General features: G+C 38.3%; 1 protein-coding gene across 11 annotated transcripts in view; it reads right to left on the reverse strand.

The window, feature by feature from the left end:
* Nucleotides 1–5,224: 5,224 nt before the first annotated feature.
* The window catches only part of GPAM (glycerol-3-phosphate acyltransferase, mitochondrial), a 32,654-nt gene continuing 12,282 nt past the window's right edge, over nt 5,225–25,596 (reverse strand). For 10 of the 11 annotated variants that reach the window (XM_065672254.1, XM_065672251.1, XM_065672256.1 and 7 more), the window contains exons 7-21: nt 24,975–25,071; nt 23,900–24,036; nt 22,438–22,537; nt 21,521–21,733; nt 21,010–21,123; nt 18,949–19,034; nt 18,170–18,285; nt 17,430–17,500; nt 16,080–16,344; nt 15,513–15,655; nt 13,814–13,891; nt 11,601–11,741; nt 10,689–10,878; nt 10,525–10,583; nt 5,225–8,562 (exon numbers count right to left, since the gene is read on the reverse strand). In XM_065672254.1, coding sequence (XP_065528326.1) covers nt 8,446–8,562; nt 10,525–10,583; nt 10,689–10,878; nt 11,601–11,741; nt 13,814–13,891; nt 15,513–15,655; nt 16,080–16,344; nt 17,430–17,500; nt 18,170–18,285; nt 18,949–19,034; nt 21,010–21,123; nt 21,521–21,733; nt 22,438–22,537; nt 23,900–24,036; nt 24,975–25,071 — 1,927 coding nt within the window. In that variant the 3' untranslated portion in view covers nt 5,225–8,445. The remainder of the gene's footprint in view (nt 8,563–10,524; nt 10,584–10,688; nt 10,879–11,600; nt 11,742–13,813; nt 13,892–15,512; nt 15,656–16,079; nt 16,345–17,429; nt 17,501–18,169; nt 18,286–18,948; nt 19,035–21,009; nt 21,124–21,520; nt 21,734–22,437; nt 22,538–23,899; nt 24,037–24,974; nt 25,072–25,596) is intronic. The other variant, XM_065672245.1, reaches the window with a different exon arrangement.

The following is a 25,596-nucleotide window of genomic DNA, read 5'->3' on the forward strand; positions in this document are numbered from 1 at the left end:
TAACCATGCTATCCGACATACCTAACAGCCCTACACATGGGCTGTTACAACAGCAATGTCTCAAGCCTGCTGCATCATTTAGATCTGCTTCTTTATTAAATGAAAAAGTGAGGCTTTAATAAGAGATCAGGGAGCCTCAGACTGCCTTGCTTAGACTAATCTTTTAATGGTGGAAAATGACAGACAAGCTGCTTCAAATTCTTATCTAGCAGTTTGCTTTGAATTACTAATAGCCAATTTGTATTCAATTTACTTAGTTTAGAAAATTAACTACATGTGTCACTGGTTCCGACACTTTTCATTTTTACTGCCTTCTGCATTAGCAAAGGGATAACTTCATATAAGCCAATTAAAAGACAAAAACACACACACAACCTCCTGCCCTGGTTTGCTCTCCTAACTCTCTGGAGTATATCCAGAGGTATCAGCTTCTAATATTTCTACACTTCTTTATTTCAGTCTTCCTCAAACTACAACTTGGATTGATGGTTACAGCTGGTAAAGGGATAGAATTCTCCTCTCTAAAACAGTTCTCCAAGACTCTTGGACTTAAAGAAACATTTTGGAGTAAAAAGGACAGAACCTGAAGTTTTGAAGGGAGAACAGAACACTAAAACGTAGCACCAGAATCAATGCACATTTTGTCTAAGTACTGTGAAAATGTAAACCCAAGACATGCCTAAACTTCCTCATCTCCTAAAACCAGTGAACATCGACTTTATTCCATCTCATGATATCTTTTGGAGACATAAAAAAATATCTTTCAAGGAATGTGCCCTGTGGTATGGTTTCCTCGAAACATCATTTCTTTGCAATAGAACATGTTGTTCTGCAGTATAGCATCAATCTCACTGAGTCAGGCTGACCATTATAAAAATGACAAATAGCGTTTATTCAGGAAAACAAGTATTACTGCATTAATCGAGCTACTCTCCAAGAACGCAAGGAAACATTTCAATGACAGCTGAACGAAACCTCACAAACATTGCAAATCCAATTGTTTTGGTGAATGTTTTCATGGAAAACTCTTGAGAAAAAGTTTGTTCTGCCTTCACTTTCAAACCCCTGAAACTGACCAAAGATGCAAAGTCCTTCTTCAGATTTAATTCTTTCACAAACGCCTTGCCAAAAGAAGGAAGTACAGGAAGAAACAAACCTGCTTTTTAACACATTGATTATAAGGAAACAGAATTTTCCAAAAGAAAACAAAAATAATTAATTCTAATTACCATGTCTGGATTTTAAAGGAGCTTATTTGGATATTCTGGGGGCTCTGAATGAGAAAGCTGAGTCACCCAACAAAAGAGCTGCTGTTAAGAAGGACAATCAGAAGCACCTGGGAACAGGAACGGTCACAAAGATGATGAAGCTCTAAACCTGTAGCACACAAAATGAAGAAACTGGGGAGACTGGAGGCTATAAATGGCCAGCGAGCCAGAGAGACAACGGGAGAGATTTGAAGGCGCTGATTTATCATAATTAAGTTTAATGGAGGGGAAATATCAACACTGAAAAGGGGCTTTTACAGCTTTCCGATAATTAGCAGTTTAATTGGCCTTCTCCATCCTGCAGAGACAAGAGGAAGGCTGATTCAACCAGATGTCTAGCACCACTGCTCAAATTAGGCTTCACCTCGATTTAGAAAACATCTATATTAACATAGCCACAAGGTGAGCCTGTAAAACTTTCCACAGACATGCAAAATGTTTAACTGGGGAACAAACCTGATGCATCAGCCCTTCCTTAGCCTCTGAAGGAGGACAAGAAATGAAAGGTGAGATACTGGTTTTATAGACACGCTCCTACTAGCTCTTAACAAGCCATCTTGAGTACCAATTACACAGCAGCCATCACACAGTACAGAGTTCACTTAAAGAGGCTAGCTAAGCATTCTGGGGGGAATCCTGGAAATTCCAAAGAATTTCCAAAGAAATTCTGTGCCATTTATAAATGTTGTTTTCTTCAGGTAGATACAATTGCTGGAGCCTGAACTCCTGAGATAAGGCATTAGTCAAGGCAGAGGTAAACCCAGAACTCAGGAAATACCCCTTGGCTTTCAGCATTTCCAACCCAGGGCCAGAGTTAAACTGCAATCTGCTAACAAATTACAGGGTTAATTTGTGATTTGTTATTGTAAACTGCCAGGAACAGTCTGGAAGGTGATAATGCCAGGGGTAGGATTCCTCACCCATTTTCCAGTCAGCAGGGGTTTTACTACTGGCAGAGGTAGGATGCTCCTACACATCTCTCTGTGAAAATGATCACACCCCACTCCAGACTCAGTGCAGAGCCATGATGATGTTACCTGGTTTCTTCTCTATTCCTTTCCTGGTCACTGCTGGCACTCCATGTGCTTTTTGACTATCAGAGATACTAAGCAAACGTTTCTACAGAACAACCTTAAAAAAGCCCTCATATATTTTATTCCTGAACAATAATAGGAATAAGAGGTATAATCTATATGAGAGCTGCTCCTGATCTTGGGACTGAGGGATAAAGAGCCAGCCAGACCACCAGTGAAAGCAGCCTGACCAAGCTGTCTCTGCACAAACCCATTTCTATTTTCACAGAATCATAGAACAGCTTGGTTTGGAAGGGACCTTAAAGCTCATCCAGCTCCAACCCTCTGCCATAAGCAGACACCTTCCACTAGCCCAGTTTGCTCAAAGCCCCATCCAACCTGGCCTTAAAAAGATGACTAGACCTGCAAAGCAAAGCTTCACCCCACGTCCATTCTGTTCAACATGGCACAACCAGCAGGAACAGGGACCCAATACCTAGAACAAGGGAAATATCAACAGCCCTGCCCCACGCCATCTACCTCAGAGCTTCTCTTTACTTTCAGAAAAAGATTTTACAGTATCTAATCTGACTGTTTTCACTGCAACTAAATTCACTGCTGCTATCCAACCTGGGAAGTCCCACATCCAGGGAATAATCCAGATTCTTCTCCACAAGCTGAAAGAAAAAGCTTCTTTTTCCCCCTTGCATCTTGCCCTTAGCATACTCCAGAGTTCCTCAAAAAGAACATTTTATGCCAGCTGAGACCTTATCAATCTGAACGGATGTTAAGTTTTGCCGTACTTGTCATTATGTGCAAGCACAAGGCGTCACTTTGCATGACGTCTGTCCTTTTCGTAACAGAATGTCACTTTTGACTCATGCCCTGCTTGTAATCTGCCAGTAAATTGGAGTTCTCTCCAAAGAATTGCTACACAGCCAGTTTATTTCCTCTTCTGTGCCTGTGCATTTAGTTTTAATTCTCTCAGTTGTGGTACCTTGTGCTTCAGTGGTTATTCTTCTTTTTGCCTTCTCTCCAAAATGCATCATTACCACTGGGATCACGACAACCTGGCTCTTCCAGATCTTGCTATCTACAAATGGAAAGAGCAAACTCTCTTCTATTGCCCAGGTCACTAAGGAAGATACTGAACAGACAAGACTCAGAACAGATGCTACTGGAATTGTATTCACTACTAATAGTGATTATTCCACTCCATAATTCTTCCATTCTGACTGTGAATGGTGCTTTAAGGAGAGGAAAAAAAACCCACTTAATGCTTGTACACATGCAGCTTTCCTCAAACTACCATCACTTGCTAATGAAAATACAGGACAGCATCAGAAGTGACATGTCAATTAAGAGCAAAAGAATAGGCTCATAGGTGTCACTGAATATATGCATGGCATTAGACACATTATCTGATTTCCATGTCTCAGCCTCCTCATCTGTCAGAGACTGTCACTCTAAAACATTTGAGATCAAGAGATTGCAAATACTATCAGTTTAAGAACCAAGTGTTACTATGCTATAGAACACCTTTTCAATGCAGATTACTCATAGCAATTATGCCATGCATCCTTTGTTGAAATTTTGCACTGCATAACTACATACACATGTATTTGTATAACTAATAGCTATACAATAATTAGCTTTTGTTTCTGTAACTGTCAATGTTTTATGACAGATGAAATCTAGAAGTTTCTGTGGGATTTATGGTCTCCCAGGTCTGAACTCCAGTATAACACACAGCAGTGAACACTTCCTTAATGTTTCTTCCCCAAAGCCAGAAAGTTTCTTATCCTAGTGACAGAATCAACTATGATACTTGGACAATTACATTAACAGATGAATCAACTTGCAGAAGAATTAATAAGGATGATACATCTCACACAGCAAATGCAAAGTGCAATGAACATCTATAAAAGACTAAAAAGAATGTGTTTTGAAGCAGCAGTTCAGATCGATGTGGAACTTAGCTTGAAAATACAGGGCTGCTGAAAACTTAGTGTACCATAAGTGAGAACAAAGCAGAAAGCTTAAATCAAGTGACTCTTCTAAACAAGCCTGACAAGCTTTTATTACAAGATAACTGAATTAAGCAAAAACTGGGATAAGTGCTTTATCCAACATTTGGGATTTTAAAAGGCTGAGAAACAGGAAGACATTTACAGAAAGAATAACATGTAAGGTCATCACCAATAAGAATTGGGTTTTATTCAAGCTATTGACAATAATTGAATTTCAGCTTCCTGCCTCAGCCTAGAGTTGTCAATTAATCGAGCCTTGCTTGCATGTGAACATTGCTAGAGGCCTCTTAAAGAATCAGTTGATTACAACGTCTTGGTGGGTTTTTTTCCTGAAGAGTGAAACAGCATCCCTCCTTCTCAATTTAAGTAATGATCATCTATGCAGGTTTTATTGCATTAAAGCCCCACTCCAATCGATTCACATTTGCCAGATGCTGTCAGAATTGCTGACAGGTGCTTACTGCCCTCCAGGTCAGCTTGAAATCACCATGGGAAGGGACAGTCTGTAGCATCAGAGTCATCCCAGACTCCTGAATGACACCCCCACACCCCCCATAAGGCGAGAGGCAAGAGAAATCCACATACAAGAGAGCCTTGAAGGGATGGGGAAAGAGAGAAGCAAAATGACATCTCTGCTCCACAACAAAACAATGACTAGTGAGAGTCAGTCTGTCACCTCAATCTGCTTGTCAAATGGTTCTGCTCCAGTACATGCACTCCTAGAGATACATTTACAGTGAAAGCTTTTAATTGTTTAATTTCAGAAATGATCTGGAATGGGCCATAGTTACTGAATGAATTATCTTAGCAGGTTATTTAAAAAACAACCTCAAAAAAAAAAAAAACAAAACCCAAACCAACCACACACACAGAAACAAAAAACAAAACCAACCCCAAAAAACACTAGAAAAACTTGTTAAATGTCATATTAGCAAACAGTTTAATGTATTAAAATGACTCCAGTACACCTCTGTGCTTCTACAACAGACACAGCATTACACATAACAGGTAAAACATGGTAACGTTCTCAGGAAGCAGTATCAGGCTCATTAGTACAGAAACACAAGAGCAACAGTATCTTACGTCACCTCCCAGCCCAACTTTCTTCTGTGAGGTGGTTCTGATATTTCTCTGTGGAGCAAGCAGTCAGCTGAATGCAAGTGTGTGGATACGCTTCCTAATCAAAGCTAGGTGAATAAAGCCCTACACTGTCCAAAAGAAGGCAGGTATGCCTCCAACGTCAGTGTGAGTAGGAAGTAAATGTATTAACAAGCTTATGATCCCTGGGGGCCTGGGTAGCTGTGGCAACATGGGAAGGGGAATTCTACATTTTCATCACTCTAAAAATGTGATACCTACAGGATGCATGTGCAAAGATTAAGTTTCTCATATCTTGAAAGATCCTGGCCCCAAAAGACTTGCACACCTGAGTAATATGCTCAAGAATGACAAGACTTGTGTAAGTCTTTGTATGAGGAGAGTCTTAAAATACATCAGTGGTAATTCAGGGCCAGACCCTTCTTCTTTACTGGTTAACTTCACCTACACTGAAATTAACTCAACATGGAATTCTATCAACAAAAGAAACATGAGATATTAATAAGAATCAGAAGACACTGAAGGTGTAAATACAGTGCAAAAGTGTTGGTTTCAGTTTTTAACTGTTACAGCCTGATAGTTTTATATTCTGTGCTTTATTTTCAGGGAAAAGCATAGTTCTTGTGTGTCATAATATACACACTTGCATATATATGTGTACATACACACTTGCTGCAGAATGCAAAGGCTTCCAGTGGCATACGACTTGTAGTACTGACTTCTCACATGCAGTGTTATTTTCATACAAAACCAAACTACTTTTAGAGGCGCCCCCTCCCTCTGCATACTCAATGTATGCATTAATGTGTATTCACATGCATTACTGCCCTACCCACTCACTGATTTGTATTAACCAGATTTATTTACTTATTTTTAAATGTAAGCTATCATTTAACACCTAGCCAGAACACTCTGGTGACCACAGTACTCCTGGGTTTTACGGTAACTAATACATCAGTTGGCGGAACATTCTCCATAAAATGACTCGAGTTTTGTTTATTTCATATTGCTTTACTTTTAAAAATCTGTTTGACGTACAATCTTTGCTGTTAGTACACTTGAGATTTACTGAAATGCAGCAAACTATGAAAGCTCTTTATTCAGAAGCACCTAGTCTTTTTTTTTTTTTGACATTAAATGGAAGCCATCAGCAACAACTGTTGTACGGAGCACTCATCAGGTTAACGTCAGCCAGCATGAGATGAAACTGTTTTCTAAATAGCTAGAAAGACATCACAAAACAAATTATGTGCGATGTAGTCACTATCCTGCAGAAGGATGTAACAACAAAAGCGACTCTAGGATCAGTTTCCATCCGTATTATATGTAGCTTTGGTTCAGAAATTCTTTAAGTGTTGTAGAGCACCTGGTTTAGTGACAGAATACATGCGTCTCACAGTGCTAACAGTAGAATGCTCATAAACTATAAACTGCCCGTTTAAAATATTAATAGCATTTAATAAAAAAATTTACAGAAACATTCCTTTTGACATATGTGCAGTATAAATGCAAGATCCTTGGCCAGAAACTCAAACTGTCTGCGTTAGTTTTGTGCCGGCGTAACAGTGCAAGTGCTGGGATTCAAGTACGTTTTTCTGTGTTTATGTTAAGTAACAGAGACCACGTGATGAAGTTTGGGGATTTTCTGTTCACAAGGCCAGGATGTGAGAATGAAGTGAAACACTTCAGTAACCAAAATGTTCGATTTCCCCCAAATAGAAGGCAGTCTAAATGAGGAAAACTGCATTTCACAAGCAAAACAAACCAGCTTCACATACCATCAAGTTATTGCTTCAGCTAGATCAGCTATACTAAAATACAGGACTACAGGTTGCAATCTGATCTCCACTCACATGAAGAGAAGATGAAATCTACAGTGCAAGTCCTCCATGAGAAAGGATCAAATCGCAAGACCAGAGTCCTGTATCAGAGGACAGAATTTATTCATCACAAATTGGTCTACGATTTTATTTGTAAGTCAGTTTGGACTCTGTAGATCAGAGTCAAAAGTACATTGTTTCTGGTATTTCTGTGTTTCAAGAGGTTACTACTTCATGCCAATTTAGACCTGCTCAACAACAGAATACAATATGAACACTTGTTTTCAAAGAACTGTGGAAGTTATTGCTGAAATTCTTAGGGCCACAATTATCTCACCAAATCAAGTCTTTACTTCACTTTTAAAAAACAAATCTGACATCCTATTAATTAAAAACAACACAAAACCAAACTTAATAGCTTTTTTCAATTAAATAATCTAAGATTTTACAAGATATTCACATTCAGGCAACTGTCTCCCGACTTTTATCTGGCTGAATGACAGACGCCATAATAAAAACAAGAATGCTGCTCTCACATTCTTCATGGCAGCAGTGATTAGTGCAGTTTACCACTGCTCTAAGAGTGCAAGGTGTGCCTGCTGCCAACGTTTCTCACAATCATCTGCTACATGATCATTATTCTCAGATGTCTGTAACTGTTATTCTCATTAGAATTTTGGCATTTATGTTAATATTTATGAAAAACTATGGCTTTATCCATGAAACATTTATTCTGCCTAAGCAATTTTTTTAACCATTTATTTAAAACAGTAAAACTGAATTGGAATTAATTTGTTTATGCCATAATCTGTGTTGCCACTAAACTCAAGAACTCAGGATTAGCTACAGATCACCAATATGTGCATTTGTGCATCTGTTACAGTCTTCAAAAGTATAGTTAAAACATAACACTGATAAAACTTTATTCTTAATTTTAAGTCTAATTCTAATAATTTACCTTATTTTTTGCAACGTGTTTAATTACTTGTATCCAAAGTGTCATGTGAGTATCATTGTAATTACAACAGCATTGGGGACTATAAGAAACCCATAAACGTATACGTAAGAAGGCACTTGTCTTCCAGTAGTTCAAGTCAGAGAAGGCCTTACCCAGAGAGTGGCACCTCACACTTTGAAGGATTAGCAAATGTCCCCAGGCTTTGACACAGTCTCAAAACCTGTCTTCATTTCCCTGCAATAAGGTGCTATAGGTGGTCTATAATACCATGAAGCTCATGATGAATTCCAGTAGTCTCTGCCTGTTGCGCTGAGGTAGGAACGTAGTGCTTAGTTCCAAAATGGTGTCTCTTCTTTGTGTTGTCTGACTGAAAACCTAAAGCACAGCATGAATATATGTAAGTATCACAATGTTAAAGTGATCTCCTTTCTTTCGTGATGAAAATTTTACAGTCTTTAATAAATTTGCCCTCGTTTACAGGACTTTTTTTTTCCCTTTCTTGAAAGCTTACATGGTAATGCTGTTAGATATTCATGGACTCATATAATGGTTTGGGTTGGAAAGGACCTTAAGATCATCCAGTTCCAACCTCTGAGTCATGGGGGGGTATTATATTATTAGAATTCACTCAATGTTGAAATACTTCAAGTGGCACGGAAGAACAGAATCTGAGAAAAAGTATGATAAACAGCCAGCTCTTAATAGCAACGGATAAGCATTTAAAAGGCATCTGAATTCAAAGTGAAAGCACTTTGATAACAAGAATTCAGATGCTATGCCGTGAATAGTTTCTTAGCAGAAGCTATCTAGTTCCCCTTTTCCAACGGCAGAATGAATTAAAAATGATCTATTTGATATGTGCTTTCTTTACAGCTCTTACAGGAAGATACCTTTACTATAGGCTTTACTATAGTCTAACTATTGTTAGATTACTTACTACATTAGAATTAAAGATGAAGATTTCAAAACCCCTATCTAGCAATACTCTATCTAAATGCTGATTTTTCCAAAATTGAAATGCTGAATTCCATCTGGCATTCAGGAAGCCATATTATTTAGTTGAAAGAAAACCCCTTCATTTGCAAAGTCATAGAATCATTGAATAGTTAGGGTTGGAAAGGACCTCAAGATCATCAAGTTCCAACCCCCCTGCCATGGGCAGGGACACCTCACACTAAACCATGTCACTCAAGGCTGTTCAACCTAGCCTTGAACAGCACCAGGGATGGAGCATTCACAACTTCCCTGGGAAACCCATTCCAGCGCCTCACCACCCTCAAGGTAAAGAACTTCCTTATATCCAATCTAAACTTCCCCTGTTTAAGTTTGAACCTGCTACCCCTTGTTCTATCACTACAATCCCTAATGAAGAGTCCATCCCCATTATCCCTATAGGCCCCCTTCAGGTAATGGAAGGCTGCTATGAGGTCTCCACGCAGCCTTCTCTTCTCCAGGCTGAACAGCCCCAACTTCCTCAGCCTGTCTTCATACAGGATGTGCTCCAGTCCCCTGATCATCCTCGTGGCCCTCCTCTGGACTTGTTCCAACAGTTCCATGTCCTTTTTATGTTGAGGACACCAGAACTGCAAACAATGCTCCAAGTGAGGTCTCACAAGAGCAGAGTAGAGAGGCAGAATCACCTCCTTCGACCTGCTGGTCATGCTCCTTTTGATGCAGCCCAGGATACGGGTTGGCTTTCTGGGCTGCAAGCGCACACTAAAGCTGGCTCATGTTAAGTTTCTCATTGACAAACACCCCCAAGTCCTTCTCCGCAGGGCTGAAGGGGTGTCTAGTTAGGGGATTTAATATTCAAAATGCTAGTAGTAAAGTGCAAAACTGATCCTTTGTCTTAAAGAACACCTGTATCCTCATGGTGGACACTGTGGGTCTATTGGGATAGTTCCCCTGGAGTACTGATCACTGCTAAGTCAAAACTTAGCTAATACTTTTTGAAGATTTAAGTAGTCGTCCGAAATGAAATGTAGGTGTTAATAAACACAGAGCATGCTCTCAGCCTTCCAACATAGTCACTGATGTCCAGAAAGGACATGGAGTAGAGCACAGGAACTTCATTTGCTGTGAATAAAAATATCTAGTTACCCAGCCTCCATCTAGACTGGTTTTCTCAGGGGCAAGAAGTGCCCTGTTCCATAGTATGTGTTGTTCTCCTACAGCCCTAAGCTTTAAGGAAAGCAAAGTGCTCAAAACCCACAATACATTTGCAGATACGTTCACAGATTTTGAACTGACATTGAACAGGTTCCATGAATTGTCAAAATTCTTCTCACTATTAAAATGAAACTTAACAGTCTCCAGCTCTGATCACTGAACACTTACCCCGATTTCCTTAAAGACTTTCAATGCGTTTTTCACATGACTGTAGGTAGCACTCTCAGCTGCAAGAAAGAAAACCCAGATGTAAGCAAACTGCAGTTGGATTTGGGCTTATAATAGAAGGAACAGAATGAATCAAATCCAGTTCCAAAAACAGTTTAACATACCATATGCAGCAACATTCTTCTCCGTCCTGCTTATTAAGTGCCTGTGTAACTTTTGAAGGTATTCAGACTCTAAAACAGGACCATTAAAATTGTGCACGAAGATGACAACAGAGCTATACGCCTCCAGTAAAGGTCCCAACAACCTCTGCAGGAAAGTGATGTACTGCTGGTGTTCCTGAGACTGGCTCACCTAAGAGAGGGCAATAAGAGCTTAATTGACAGAGACCAGTGGAAACAAGAAACACCATGCAACACAGTACATGGTACAGCAGCAGCCAGAATAATTCTTAATACAAAAAAAGAGGCACAACACAGACCAGAAAGAAAGCCCAGCAGAAAACCAGTTTACCATGAGGGACAAAATAGGCACTGCACATCACAGATCAATGCCACTTTTTTTCTCCATCAGGATATTAATAACTATTTTCCTAAGATAAAATTAAAGACATTGGACTGTTCTGCAGCCAGAAGAAGGTTGCCATACATTCAGAGATGGACATGGATTTCTAAGTGTTAACAAGATATCCTCACAGTGTTTGTGTCAGCCCTGTGAGAAAACTTGTATTATGCCTAACATCAACACGATCAATCTATGAAGTGAAAATAAATACCAGCCAGATGTGCCCCTTTTAGAGTGTATGCAGTCAATAAAGAATAGAACATTCAGGTCCTAAGATACTTAAGCCTTTTTCAGTTCTCATGACAGTAACCATTGTCCTTCCACCCGCTACGAGATTATTGTTCGGATGTTTCCTCATGGGGAGGAGTGAAAGGCATTTTACTGACTGCAGCAAAATGCAACAAACACTGTGAGCCAATAATAAAAAATTATCATTACCCCTCCTGAACTAGTGAAGTAGTTTATATTTCCCACAACAGCCTTCAATGTTAGTAGCCCTACGACCATATTACCTTCAAGTAGCAATCTCTCTGCTCTTCTCCAAAATCACTGTCTTCATCTTCCTCGTCACTTCTCCAAGATAATGGCTCAGGGAGTTTTTTATTCCATTGGTGCTCTGTAAGACTGGGGCTAACGTCCTCCTGATCATCCTGCTTAAATTTGAAAGGCAAACTGATAAATAAGAACCCAAACACAGGCAAACAATAGATTTCTTTTATAATCTCACACGAATTAGTCCATTTGCTAACCAGAATTTAATGAAAGCAGGTGAGACCCAATTATAGACAGGGTTGAGACAAGCAGAAAGAAATGAGATATTTGGTGAAAAAGGCTGTTTTTCTTTATAGTTTTCCCATCATGTAAAAATGCAAAAGTGTTGCTGAATCTTCCAACCAGAGGCCATATAGTAGCACTTGTCAAAAAAGTGTTTTCAGTTGCATTAGAAAGAGTAATATCAATCATTCACCATTACTTGTTCTGCTCAAAGTAGTAGAACACAAAGATTTTTTTTCAGAGGTCACCAGTACTACGTCACTGAAGAAAGACCCATCACAGTTATTCCATTTAGAAACGTGAATCAGGAAAGATTAAAACCAAATAGATAACAGATACCTCACAGATATGATTACTGTCACATTAATGTCAATGAAAAAGGCCTCTGCAGCTAATGAAGAATAACATCCTTCCAATCTTACATTTTGAATAAAGCAGAAGTAATAAAATAAGTTTAGAAAAAGACCAGAAATCAATAGGTGTTAGGAATATCTCTTGATTTTTGAAGTAGACCCTAGAATCACAGGAAAAGTGCTAAAAAAAAACCCAGCAGGGCTCAATAAAGCTCAATATAATGGGAAATTTATCAATGTGTTAATGTCAGCAGCAAACTGAAATCACTGGAAGGGGCAGAAGCTAGCGACCTTTCTTAGAGAACAGGTTGTAAAACCCCCACAAACATTTCCAGCTTGTCCGAACTCATAAAACAACCACTGCTTACAGTGTTTGCACTGACTATGCAAATTCTTAACATTTTAAAAAGAGTAAGAGGATTCAGAGGTTTTCTAAGTATAAGAAACTCACTGACGGAATATATGTCCTTCTTATGTGTTAAAACGTTGCAATGGTGACACATATCAGACAGCACACACAAACTTATATATTGCCTGACATTTATCTATATTCCAGTTGTAAAGTACCAGACTCGCAACCAAAACTTATAGAAGAACCCTCAAGACAGGTTTCATGCTTGAGTAGACAGAGGTGCATATCTACTACAGTCCACACCTATTTTCCTCATCTGGCCCCAGGTATGGAACATACAGGTTTCTTTCTAGTCCTCTGATTAGCATTTAGTTTTTGATTTATCTTATAACGATTACAACCTAGTGCCTCGCAACATGTCATTAGTTCAGATAAAAAGCAAACACTATTAACTCCAGAGGAGAATGTTTAATATCCAGTTGTATTAAGCAAATAGTGCCTATGGTTACATATATTAAAACTAGAAGCACGTATCAAGAGGTATGCAGTAAGACTAGAGTGAAGCAGTGGCCACTGACACATACTCCAGAAGCATCTCTAGTCTCTAAAACTGGAGAGCTGCAAGAAGAAAGCAGCCAAAACCATAACTTCTTTTCCACGTGCTCTCTGTGTTTTGCTACTTTCTCCTGGGCATCAACATTTGTTTACTGTGCACAAAAAAAGCTGGGGAAGCAAAGATATGGCAAGTCAAGTGCTCCCTCTTCCCCATATTTTCTTTACACTGTACACCTATGGTAGATTGTACCATACAGTAACTCCAGTACATCCCTGAAACTGCAAATTGTGCTAGTAGAAGAGGTGTACAATAACTCTGAGATCAATGCAAAAGAAGACAAAAAATCTGGACTACTGACTCCTGTAGAGTAGAAAGTAAATGCCCACATAACTATGCTAGAGTCTGAAAGGGCTCCAATAACAAATCTCCATTTTACAAGACGGTATAAAACACGTGTCTTCCTTGGTAGGTTTAACGGCACAATGAAATTAGAGTCATTAATAGCATCACATGATGACTATACCCAAATGTCTGATGCTTACAGTGTAGGAATTAATAGTATCAGTCCTGAACCCATTAATACAAGCTTTCAGTAGCAGCATGTATTTAGAACAAGACTCACAATTAAGAAACAAACTACTATGGCTGAAGTCAAGTACATAAAACAAAGCTCATTTAATATCTCTTTACCTCGGCCACCAGAAGAATGCCGTACTGAATCAGCCTTTCCACGGATTCATGGCAAACTTGATAGATCAATTGGCAAGGCTGCACAACATAAAAGAAATGCGCTGAAAAAATCATATCCATTATAACCATTACAGCAAGATCAGGTCCCTAGTCTGTATGAATGTTTTAGATACAGCACTTATTATTCCTTTCAAACCAATTACTGAAGATTCATCATAATCCCAGTGCACCACTCTTATGTTTATCCTAGCAGACATTAAAAAAATTCTAGTGAAACAGGATATTTGAATCTTGTCCAATGTTTTCTTAAGAAGTGCATTATTATGCTGGTAAAAAAACACAAATATTCTCCCATCTTAATCACCTCTAACCAAATTTTAGTTAAACAATTCTGGAATAAAATCATTGTAAAACTAAAATCATTGATGCTTACACCAGTGATTTACTTAGAAAAGGAAAAGATTCCCTATGTATTTTGAGACTCTGAATAAAAATAAAATAAAAAAGTAACAAAAAACCCCAAACCAACACCAAAACAAAACACCCCGCCCCAAACACAACCTCTTTTACATTGTTCATAATGATGTACAAAATATTTCTAAGTTAAAATTACCACCTCTGAAAGCAAAAGGATAAGATCACTGAAGAGCCCCACCATCCGAGTTACGTTATTGCAGAGGCAAAAATACTAAATTTGGCTTATGCTGCATTTATAAAGGCAAAAGTCAGAAATATGTGTACAAGTTCAAGCACAAATACAAGAATCCCCAGAATTCTAAGTAATTCTACACATAAATAAATAAATAAATAAATAAGTCTAGCACTTAAAATTGCAAGTCTCCAGAGCATAAGGATACAGAGTGTCTGAGAACCTGAGATAGAATCAGCTTTCTTCAGTGTTTCGTAACAAACCAAAAACCAAAGTAAGGCCATGTTTAAAGTTGCCACTAAGTGCTAGGCGTGGCACATTGTGACTTGCACTCCTATGCAAAATAAGAGTATCTTCAGAATCTGGAGCCTTAGTTCCCAGCATTATTTCAATCATCTGTGCAAACCCATATAAGCTGAGTACTCTTAGAAATCTGTAAGTGTTTAAGTAAAAAAATTTAAACAGTTTAAGCAGAATGCAGATATAGTTGTCATGGTCTAATGACATAAACAACACAAAACCTGGTAGGAGGCATTAAGAAGCCCAGCCTCTAATTGTAGGAAGCTGACAGAGATAGAGTGAGCAGCTTTTCTCTCTTAGGAAAAGCCTAAAGCCAGCACAGCAGAAATGCTGCAGGCTAACCCCAGCATCACTCACTTCAGGACTTGCATGAGCAGTGGGCATGCACTCAGCACGTATCCCTGAAACAGGATCAAACAATGCTGTCACACCTTTCCAAGGAAACTAGGCAGTGACAGGAGTCTGGCAAGTTAATTCACATGTTATCTCAGGCCAGACATCTTTTGGACGAACTCTCCTGATGAACCGCATTCATTCAAATATTCAGAGGTTTCCTTGAAGCAAATGGAATAATGCTAGCTTTGTCAAATTATATTCAGCCTCTTGCTACCCACTACCATCAGACTGTCCTTAAAGCGAATGTATCAGAACTGAGACACTTGAAAAAGGCATCAATTCATTTTAAAATAACATATGAAGTTACAAGCAGAACAAAAATTTAAAACGTGGGCAATTAATGCAATTACTTACCAAAGATACAGTAAATTCATTAGAAAGCAAGTAACACAAGCTGGCAGCTTTTCGGATCAGGTGTTCTTGACTAATCAAACTGGGAGAAGCACCATTGGTACCATTTCTGTACCTCCTGCTCTGAACTGCATGAAGACTGCAGGCTACAGCAGAAAGAAACATATGCAAAGTTTATTTTTCCAAAGAGCTTTATAGCAAAGGCAACAAAACTTTTGGTTTGTCTATTTCTGGCCTAAAAGCAGTCAAACATTACACATGCAACTAAAGAATGAAGACAGAAGTCACCACTATTTTGTTTGCGTAAAAGCACAGGTTTTGCTATGTTCACTCAAACTCTGATAGTGCCTTGCCTATGGCTGTGACCAATACACAAATACTTTCAAGGAAGATCAAGGATGATCGCAAAAATGAGTGGAAACATTCCACAAACAAAACACAAGCGTTGAAGGGGAGAGGGAAGAAATATATAAAAGTACATTACATGAAAAACTGATGAGGTTTTTTCTGCAGATACTTTGACTTCATGGGTTACAAGAAAGCCTTTCCTTGGTAAAGCCCCAAACATACCAATAATGGCCTCTTTAATGAATACATGAAGTACTCCATTGCTGTAGAAATTGAGTTCAAAGACAGCAGGTATCGTTGTGCTGGGAGTGATGAAGAACTCATTGTTCCGGCTTGTGTTTGTGATATTTACACAGTTCCCCAACAAGTGGATGGCATGCATGACAACATCGTCTGAGTTCCCTGAAAATCCCAAGTCAAAGTCTCGGGCTAAGACCTCCTCCTTCATAGAGAAGAAATCTTCTACCAACCTGGAAAGATCAGTTCCCTAGGAAGAAAAACAGTCACACAGTTAAACATTTGTGCAGAAAAATTCTTTATCTGTAAACCACAGAACCACATATACAGGAAACACAAACAATACACTAACTGTCAATAAACCAAATCACAACAGTCATACGAGCAAAAATTTTCATGGAGATTTTGCACACAGCCCAGAGGTTTTGAATGACATGCAAGTTTATTTTAAAGCCATGCAGCTATTTGGGAATGCAATGGTTTTTTGTTTGTATCTTGGTTTATTTCACAACCTCCAGAGACCGGAGTTGTTCTTCAAGAACTTGTTACAGATACCTTATTTCCATTACCTATGCTAAAAAATTAATGATCAATTATCTGGGAATGTTGTAAATAAAGGAATTGTTCAACTGGCTGGGGACACAAGGAAAAGCTTTCAGTCAAGATGTCTTCAGATCACACAGTAAAATGCTTCTTTGGTCCCATTATTTCAGGAAATTGGAAAGACTAGACTGACAGGAATGTTGACACTGCCCTCGACAAGCAAGACTACATATCTGAGCAGTATTTTTCAGTTCGTTCTCAATGTATGTGCAATGAAAGCTTCAGATTAGAAAGAGAAGGAATTTCAGAAGAAAAATGCAAAACATACTTGTAGGAGAAAAAACTATTTTATCCAAGACCCATGTACAAGGCTTCAGTTAAACATTAGTATCCTTTTGACATTGTGATATAATATTCTAGTACTGAAGAACAGCCAAACTAATCTGAAAATTAACAGAAGAGGTTCTAGCATATTCAGTGGTGAACGTGTTTCAGATGTAAAATACAATCTTAATATAATGAACCAAACCCATGTTCTCTTCAAAAGGAAAGCATAACTACATTTCAAACTACAAAATCTATTTCCACATGAGTGTTACCACCCCATCAATAATAGCTTATCTTCAAGCATACACTAACAACTAAAACACTAGCACTCAGACTACCTGAAATCCACTTTAATTTAAATGCATTTTTCTTCTTAGTATCATGCAATAGTAAAATACATGCTATTTTTTTTTATTAACAAGGCCAAAGTAATGTCTGGCTATTTAAGCAGCATGGAGCCCTTACCTGCCTGTGTCTGTACAGCAGCAAACAGGCAACAATGTGGGTAGACATCACAGCACATGACTTGTTAGCAGCTAGAGGCAAACAAGATAAACTTGTTAAGCACCTGTGAAGTTTAGAATATTGTAACAAGTGAAAGAGCACTCATTTTAAAAAAAAATTAATACAAATAATAGCAATATTGGCACAGAACTGTACATTCCGAACTAAATACAAGGTGTATTTTGTCTACGTGTTAACAGTATTTAACAAATTAAATTGAACTAAGAAGGCTGAGTAAAGCTCAAAAGTTTACTAACTTCTGATTTGTATGCATCTCTTTTACCACAAATCACAGATCTGACTGCAAAACACACCACATAAACTATAAAACCTGGTGTCATTGGTCCATGCAGCTAGATGAGTTCATGTGAGTATGATCTTAAATAATGCCATTAAGACACTACAATAACTTCTTAAAAGAAGTGGTAAGATATCAGTGTATCAATATAACATTGAAACACTTCAGAGTACAGCACGTTCAGTATACTAGTCCAGAATAAAAAGCTTGTACTTAATCAGAGATTTAAACTGTGAAGAGGGAAGGAGGCAGACAAAGGATAGAGGATTGTCAATAGAGCATGTGAAGTCATGAAATGGTCAACTGAATGGAGGGAATTGGGAAGTACATCACTAAACAGCCAGTTAGTTCGTGTAATCAGCAAAACAAAACAGGTAGCTGATAGTGATGCTATAACACTTACTGAACAAAATATGCTCAGCCAAGTTGGATATTAGCTCTCTTCTGAAGGGTTCACTGGTGATATCCCTGGAGTTGGGCAGTGAGGCCTCTGCACCTTCATCCACAGTATCATTAGGTCTGAATATGTAATAAAAAAATCACATTATGACATTTAGACAACAGGACATGAAGCGAACCTGCCCAAATGGCAATTTCCAGCCTAGCCTCCCTACAAACTAGAAATGGTCTTTTTTATGGACCTACAACTTCATAAAGACAAATGACTGATTTTGTCTCTACCAGGAGCACACCAGTTTGTGCAAGTCCAGCAAACACCTGAATCAAAATGTTTATCCATTTAACAAATGCAGATCTAGCCCCTCTGCACAGTTTTGCAGCTCTGGAGGTGACAGTCACCTCCTTGAGCAAGGGATACTCAGTCCCAAGTTCTATTTGCTTCGAAAATACATCAAAACCCACCTGAAATGTTTTTGAGGTTTCAAAACAAATCCTTAGTTTTTCATTTAGGGTGTCATCTTTCCCTAAGTTATTAAAAAAAAATTAAAAGTAAACCTACAGAGCTCATTAAAATTAAAAAAAGAAAAAAGCCTCCTTGAGCTTATTGAAACAGAGTTATGCAGAAAAAATGCAACTCAAACTGCGGTTAGAATTATCCAAGTTTTCAGCGCTTCTACACACCATGGGGAGTTCAAGCATCGCTTGGAATGTAATGTAGAAAACTAAAACAACGAGCACACTCCAACCTGCCTTCTCTCTTCCCAACCCCCAGAAAATCTGTACCTTGATGGAAGTATAGCTGGTAACAAAGCTTGTTCCAAAGAAAGAGGAGCAGGCACAGGTTTTTGGCTTTGGCTGTTTACATATTCCTGTAAAGAGAAGACTCGTTATATTTTTTTCAGTACTTTTCCCACCTTATTCTTGTATTAAACTGATAATATTATTATACGAAAAAGGCAATTACTAAAAACAAACAAACAAACCAACCCTGCAATTCAAAATAGCTTACATTAAAAAAGCAGTAATTAGGTCACAGAAATAAAAAGTTCTCAAGTTTATTCACTTTTGATTTTATTCTATGAAAAGGCAGACTTTCCACAGCAAGAAATCTGTACTTCATAAAAAATACTGCAACAAAAAGAATACATAAACCCTGTCAGTGCCGCTCTGGGAACAACTCCTTCGAGACTAGCTTCTCCATGATTAAATTAATGAGAACTGCCTTCATTAACATGAGAGAGAGCAAAGTAATATCCATTCAGAAGCGACATGGAGACTGTAATTATTGCTTGCTGCCGCTTTCCTCAAATACCAGGGTGGGGAACTTCTCCATAGGTAAACACTAGCATAGATACTCTAGCTGTAAGACCCCTTACAGCGTCACAAACAAAGAACCCAGGAAGCAAGGAGGGTACCACACGCTTAGAATGAATCCCTAATTTGTCAAAAGCCAAACACCTCTCCTTACAGGTTAACATTTACATTACTCTGTTTTCAGGACACTGTGTTCTTGCAGTTCCTATAAAGACTGGAAAACTAAAGAGCCGCTTAACCTGCTGGTCAGGAAAACAGTTCCTTCCCAGGAAAGCCGCTTAAAAAGACTTTCACAGAAAGCTCACACTCTCCTGTTTCTAAGCCTGTGCCCGCAGAACTGCGGATGCCCAAAATTAACCCCCAAAGCTCATCTCCTTTACAAAAACCTCCAGTGACATAACTTCAATTTAAAAATACAGTTACACTTCTGCAAATCTTGGTTAAGGAATACTTCAAAAAATGTATGTAATTTACTACCTTTCTGGAGTACAAAAATGAATACAGAGACAAATGAGACCTGAAGGGGGTTGCTAGGAAGATAAACAGTGATTAGCATTTCACTAGATTAAGAGGGCAGATAACCTTCTTTTCCTTATACTGATCCAACAACAATTGTTAACTCCCCACCAAGAATAGCCCAAGCCTTCTCCTTTGGAAGTAAACTACGCCAATTATAATGCAGTGCAGACGGTCACAGTAATTTCATGCTGTGGTAATTGAACCCTCCAAAGCTCTCCAACCTACTGCTTTGCTGAGAGAAGTAGGGCAGAAACAAGAACACCTAATTAATTTGAATAATGTTCTAGTAGGCTGTTGTTACAGCAGCTAATCTTATTAAAGTCACACTAAAAATAAGGTATACTGCAGCAGAACACAAGATTAGTGAAATGCAGGTAAGTATAGTACCAGCAGATTCTGCAAAGAGATCAGAGAAAATTTAAGAAGTGAAGGCAGATACTTCTGCATCACCCCATTCCCTGAGAAACTACACAACAGTATCTGGTGAGCTAGTGTAGGTAATAGATGTAAACTAATAACGAACTATGACTTGTAAAGAACATGCAGATTTTTATGACATATTATCCATGATACTTTAATAGCTAGTGAGTTACTTAGCAATTTTAGAAGTACAGTCAGATAAATGACCTTTCTCAACAACAGTGTAAGCCAATTAATTGCTTAAACTGGAGAACAGTATTCAGTTTCCTTCAACTCCAAATGTCCCTACAAAGAATTACTACATGATGCAAGGATCATTTTAAAGATTCTCACCCCAGTGAGAATACTTACACTACTTCAAAACTAAACCACGCTTTATAACAGCTCTGACACTATTTCAGATTAACACAAATGTGTCCGAACACTCACACAATCAGCAATCCAGGGATACTTTTGTTCCACTGAATGAACTTCAGCAGATAATGCTTGTGATGACAACCCACAAAGAGAAAATGGAAAATAAGTGTGCCCCACTACTGAAACATTGAAAATGCCAAGCCTTAAGAGGGATCTTCAAAATATGAAACTTACTTTTAAGGAAAACGGTTGTGCAAAATCTACTCTGACACACCCATAGTTCTTCCGCAGCATTCTGAAGACTCCTCTAGCAATACTCCAAATACTTTCATTCTTCTTAGGCTTGCCCTGGAAAAACAGAGGTGGTTGTTTTGTTGTTGGTTTTTTTTTTCCAATTTGCAATTAAAAGGCTATGACTAAAATTAAAATGCATGTGACAGCAGACAAAACAAGGCCGAACCTTTTCACACACCTTACAACTTCAATTAAATCTACAGAACTATTTTTTTCCATAGATAACAACTAACACGTTCAAGTGGATATGTCACGAATTTGCATTTAGAAATATGTCACCTATACCCCAGCACTCCCTATTAGGGAGGTTTTGTGATTCATGGCTGTACACTCTACAACACTAACACCAAGGACATGAGACAGAGGACTACTAGCACATCATTTATACATGTAACACATGCACATAAACAGAAAATCCCCTAGGCAAAACAAGTTGTTCAATTGCTCTTACCAGCTGTTCACTGTTATAGTGACCTTCAATTATGCGATCATAAGAGATTCCCACAGGTATAATTAGGACATCAGGAGTAGCATTTGAGAAGAGAGCATCCACCACTACAGATAAAAGACCTGCTCTAGCACCAGATGTCTTTCCACTTCGAGACCGTGTGCCTTCCAAGAATATTTCTAAAAACTGCTGCTGTCTCAGCAACTCTTCTATGTGCTGAATACAAAAAGATTGGAAAAGAAGAAAAAATTATATTGGTAAATTCATTTTTGAAATATCTTGTCAGCAACCATTTCCTTTTGCAAACACTGGAAGATCATGAGTTGGCATGAATACCTGTGAAAAAACTAAAACTAATGATTAATCCTTGACATAAACCCAGACCAAACTGCAATTGAATTTGCATGAATAGACAAGCAGTGTAATGCCATTTGCTCAGGACAGCATCTCTAGCAACAGCTGATCTAGTCAATTTGCATACATCAATCCTTCTGGTTCCTCAGTACATCCTATTATCTAAGATGCAAATACAGCTGTTATACTGAATGGCACGAAGGATTACAACAACCCGGCATAAACAGAGACTTCCATTAAGTTACAGAATCTGCGTAGATCTGCCCCAGTACAAAAGGAATCAGAGAAAAAAGGCTTAAGTTTAACATTAATTCAGAGGGCATTAATTTCACTTTCTTTAATAAGGATTACGCATGGTGAAAATCTGTTCATCTTTGAAGCTGCTGGGCATTCAATTTTATTCTATACAGCCAAGACTTCATACAAAAATATATCCTTTTTTTGCAGCATGAAACCTAAGACAAATTCAAAGCTGTAAAAAACATCCCCAGACTGACAGAACTCACTTTCCCACTTGCCACCTGACTGAAATGCTACCTAGAGAAACAAAGACAAGAAATACATACCACATAGAGCAAAGCTCTGTAGAGGAAATCCTTACGACCATCAGGACTCTGATCTAACTTTCGACGAATGAAAAATCCTCCTAGCTTGCGGATCAATGTGCTATATGATAAAGAAGAATTATACTTTTTGAATTTAGTTTTTAAGAAACTACTACATGTCCAGTACAAAATTCCTAGCACACACCAGGAACTGAAATTACTGAAATTCTCAGACACCAAAACATATTATATTATTTGCAAATGATGGGACCATACAAACATTATTCTATTTAACTTAAGAAACAGGCTTCTCTATGCTGTCTTGCCTCACTTGCCAGATCCCTTGCCCTCTGCATTGACCCTGACTGGGAGATCATTTCACACTGAGATGTTGGTGACTCACATAAGAGTTAAACTGAGCTGGCCAAGTCTGTGATGTGCTGCACATAAACCGTGGCCCTTGTGTTCATGTTGTACTGCATATGGCCCTTGCTGCAGGATCAGCTCAGCCAACTAATTTTAACAGAGGAGCCTGCAGGCAGCATCCAGCTGGCACTAGTAGTTACATCACCAGTGTGTCCTTGCCTTTGTCCAATAGTGCAGCAAGTTCTCATAAGAACATCCTTTCCACTTGACAGAAGAAATTATGAATAGTCGTTTTCTTGTAAGAAAATCCTGTACTAACTCAAACAACCAAAATGGGCAACCCCTCCTGCAGACAGGGTCCACACGATGTGGTGAACGTGGATCGGAGGCCCACCGGATGCTGCACAACTTGGGGTTCCAGTGTTTGAAGGCCTCTTAGATTACCTATGTTAGTCTCTCTTTTTTTATACTGCTAGCCTTAACAGATAAAATTTTAATTGATATTTCATAGACTCTGAATGCCTTTCTTACTGGGATCCTCATAGACCAGCACCTACTGGTGCAAAATACCCTCTAAGTCAAGGTATCCCCCTTCTTTCCTCACCATTTACTGTAAAATCCAGCGGCTTTTTCAGAAATTAGTTCTCACCAAATTCTGACTCACTGGCAAAATACTATCTAAAAGACCGTATGTTCTTCAGCAACCAGAAGTATAACTTAAAGAGAGACCAAACTGGAGTACTTTCCACAAAGTATTGCACATTCAGTACTGTTGTTACCCATTAGACAGGTCACTGAACTTCAGGAAGAAGAGCTGTCCATTCACAACACTTTTTCACATACTCATCTTTCCTAGTCCCTTACCCATTTTGAGACTCCTAGAAGAAAGGAATATTCTTCCTTACCCTACTTAGGTAAGATTTTGTTATGCTCTCTCTCTAAGCATGTAGTAGGAACCAAAGAAGTTCTAAATGATAGCCTAATAATACTCAAATTATCTTACACTTGGACATCAGATATATGGAGTAATTGGTCTCCTGAAGTTCCCCCACTCAGTCTTTTCTTAGAATCACAGAATCATTAGGGCTGAAAGGAACAAACAAGGAGAGGTTATTACCTGAAGATGGGGATGTTGAGATTGTTCCCTGCAGCAATGTAGGGTGCTTTGATGTTATGGCAGAAAAGAATGAACGTAAGGAGCAGGTAGTCAATGTGGGACTTGTGAACAGGCAAGAAGATAAGAGGCAAATTCATCTATGGTGGGGAGAGAAGGAAAAAAAGAGAGACAACAGTTGGTGAGAAATGTAGAATATTACTACTTTTCTGATCAATCACTGAGATTGCTAGCATCATGTTATCAGAACTGATGGTATTTTCTGGTTAGCATCAGTTTGTTTCCTTCTGATTTTTAGTCACCTGTGACACAAAGACATTTTAGTCAGCTGTACTTGCTATTTTCATGGGCGGCAGTTTTTAGTTGTATGCATTAAAATGATTAATATTCCCAGTTTCTTCAGACTCACAGTATTCAGACCACAATCAAACAATTAAACGGATGTGGCTAAATCAGCGTCAAAGTACTTCTATTTCTTTCTATTAGATATCAGCAAGGATTTATGAATAGTGGGGTTCCCAAACACTGCAACCAGAAGATAAGAGAAAATATTAGGAACCTTTTTTTTTTGTTTCATTTATCCAATCCATCTTTCTAAGGAAAACCCTGCAAAAAGAATCAATTAATTTGAGTGTAAAGAAATGGTAGCATTCAGGAGTTATTTTGATCAATTTAAATAAATATTGAATGACTGGGAACAAATTTCTAGCAAGAAATAGAAGTTTATTTCTTAAAGATTTTTATTCCAAATTAAGGCAAGAGTGAAAAATCCTAAATAGACTACTACTAATTTATTACTGGCTGCCTCAGCACAAAACCCAAAATATTGCTGGATGAAGGTTATCTGCAATAATCATTCAGCCTGATGGTTCAAATTTGATCCTGAATCAAAGGTAAAACCAGAGTTCACATAGTATTTTAGTTTACACATCTCAAAGAGCATTACATTTAATTAGAAACTCTATTTCACACATATGAGACAGTTCTACAAATCTGGTACCATAGACTTAGCAGAACTCTAAAGTGCTGTAAGCATTATTAGAAACTATGTTATTAGATTTTTCTCATCCTCCCTTACCTCTGTTGCTGCTTTGACCATTTCTATTTGACCTCTGTGGATCTGAATATTCCAGAAAAAGCTGTTAAACAACTTCAGTAACACCCAGCCAGTCAACCTGAAGGAAGAAAAAACACAATTCAAAAAGCCCCATTCATTTCTGCCTCCCTCTCATATTGCATCTATATGCCAAAAGGCAAAGCCGTAAGACCTCATTACTTTATATTCAAACAGAATTACTACAAAATCCAATTGCTTAACAAGATTTTGCCTATCAGCTAAGCCATGGTTAGTAACCACATTTCAGCCTCCTGCAGTTATGACACAAATCTTGTTAGTGTCAACCTCAGTGAAGGCTGTTTAAAGGGCAAAGACCACTTACCATACAAGGCAAATTAATGGTGGTTGTATAATCAATTATAATAACTAAGCTAGTTATGTTAGGTGACGGTATCTATCTGGTCTTGTGGGAGAACTTAATATAGTTAGAAAAATACAGGATTTGCATCGTAGAACTTGGTAAAGGACTAAGAACATTACAGAGACAAATTCATCCCTGGTAGTAATGGGTAGACACTACAGTAGAAGATTTTGTCTAAGGTGCTTTCTGGGTTATGATAGCGAGTGGGCTAAATGGAAAAAA

Source organism: Lathamus discolor, chromosome 3, assembly GCF_037157495.1.
Source record: "Lathamus discolor isolate bLatDis1 chromosome 3, bLatDis1.hap1, whole genome shotgun sequence".
Classification (NCBI taxonomy): Eukaryota; Metazoa; Chordata; class Aves; order Psittaciformes; family Psittacidae; genus Lathamus; species Lathamus discolor.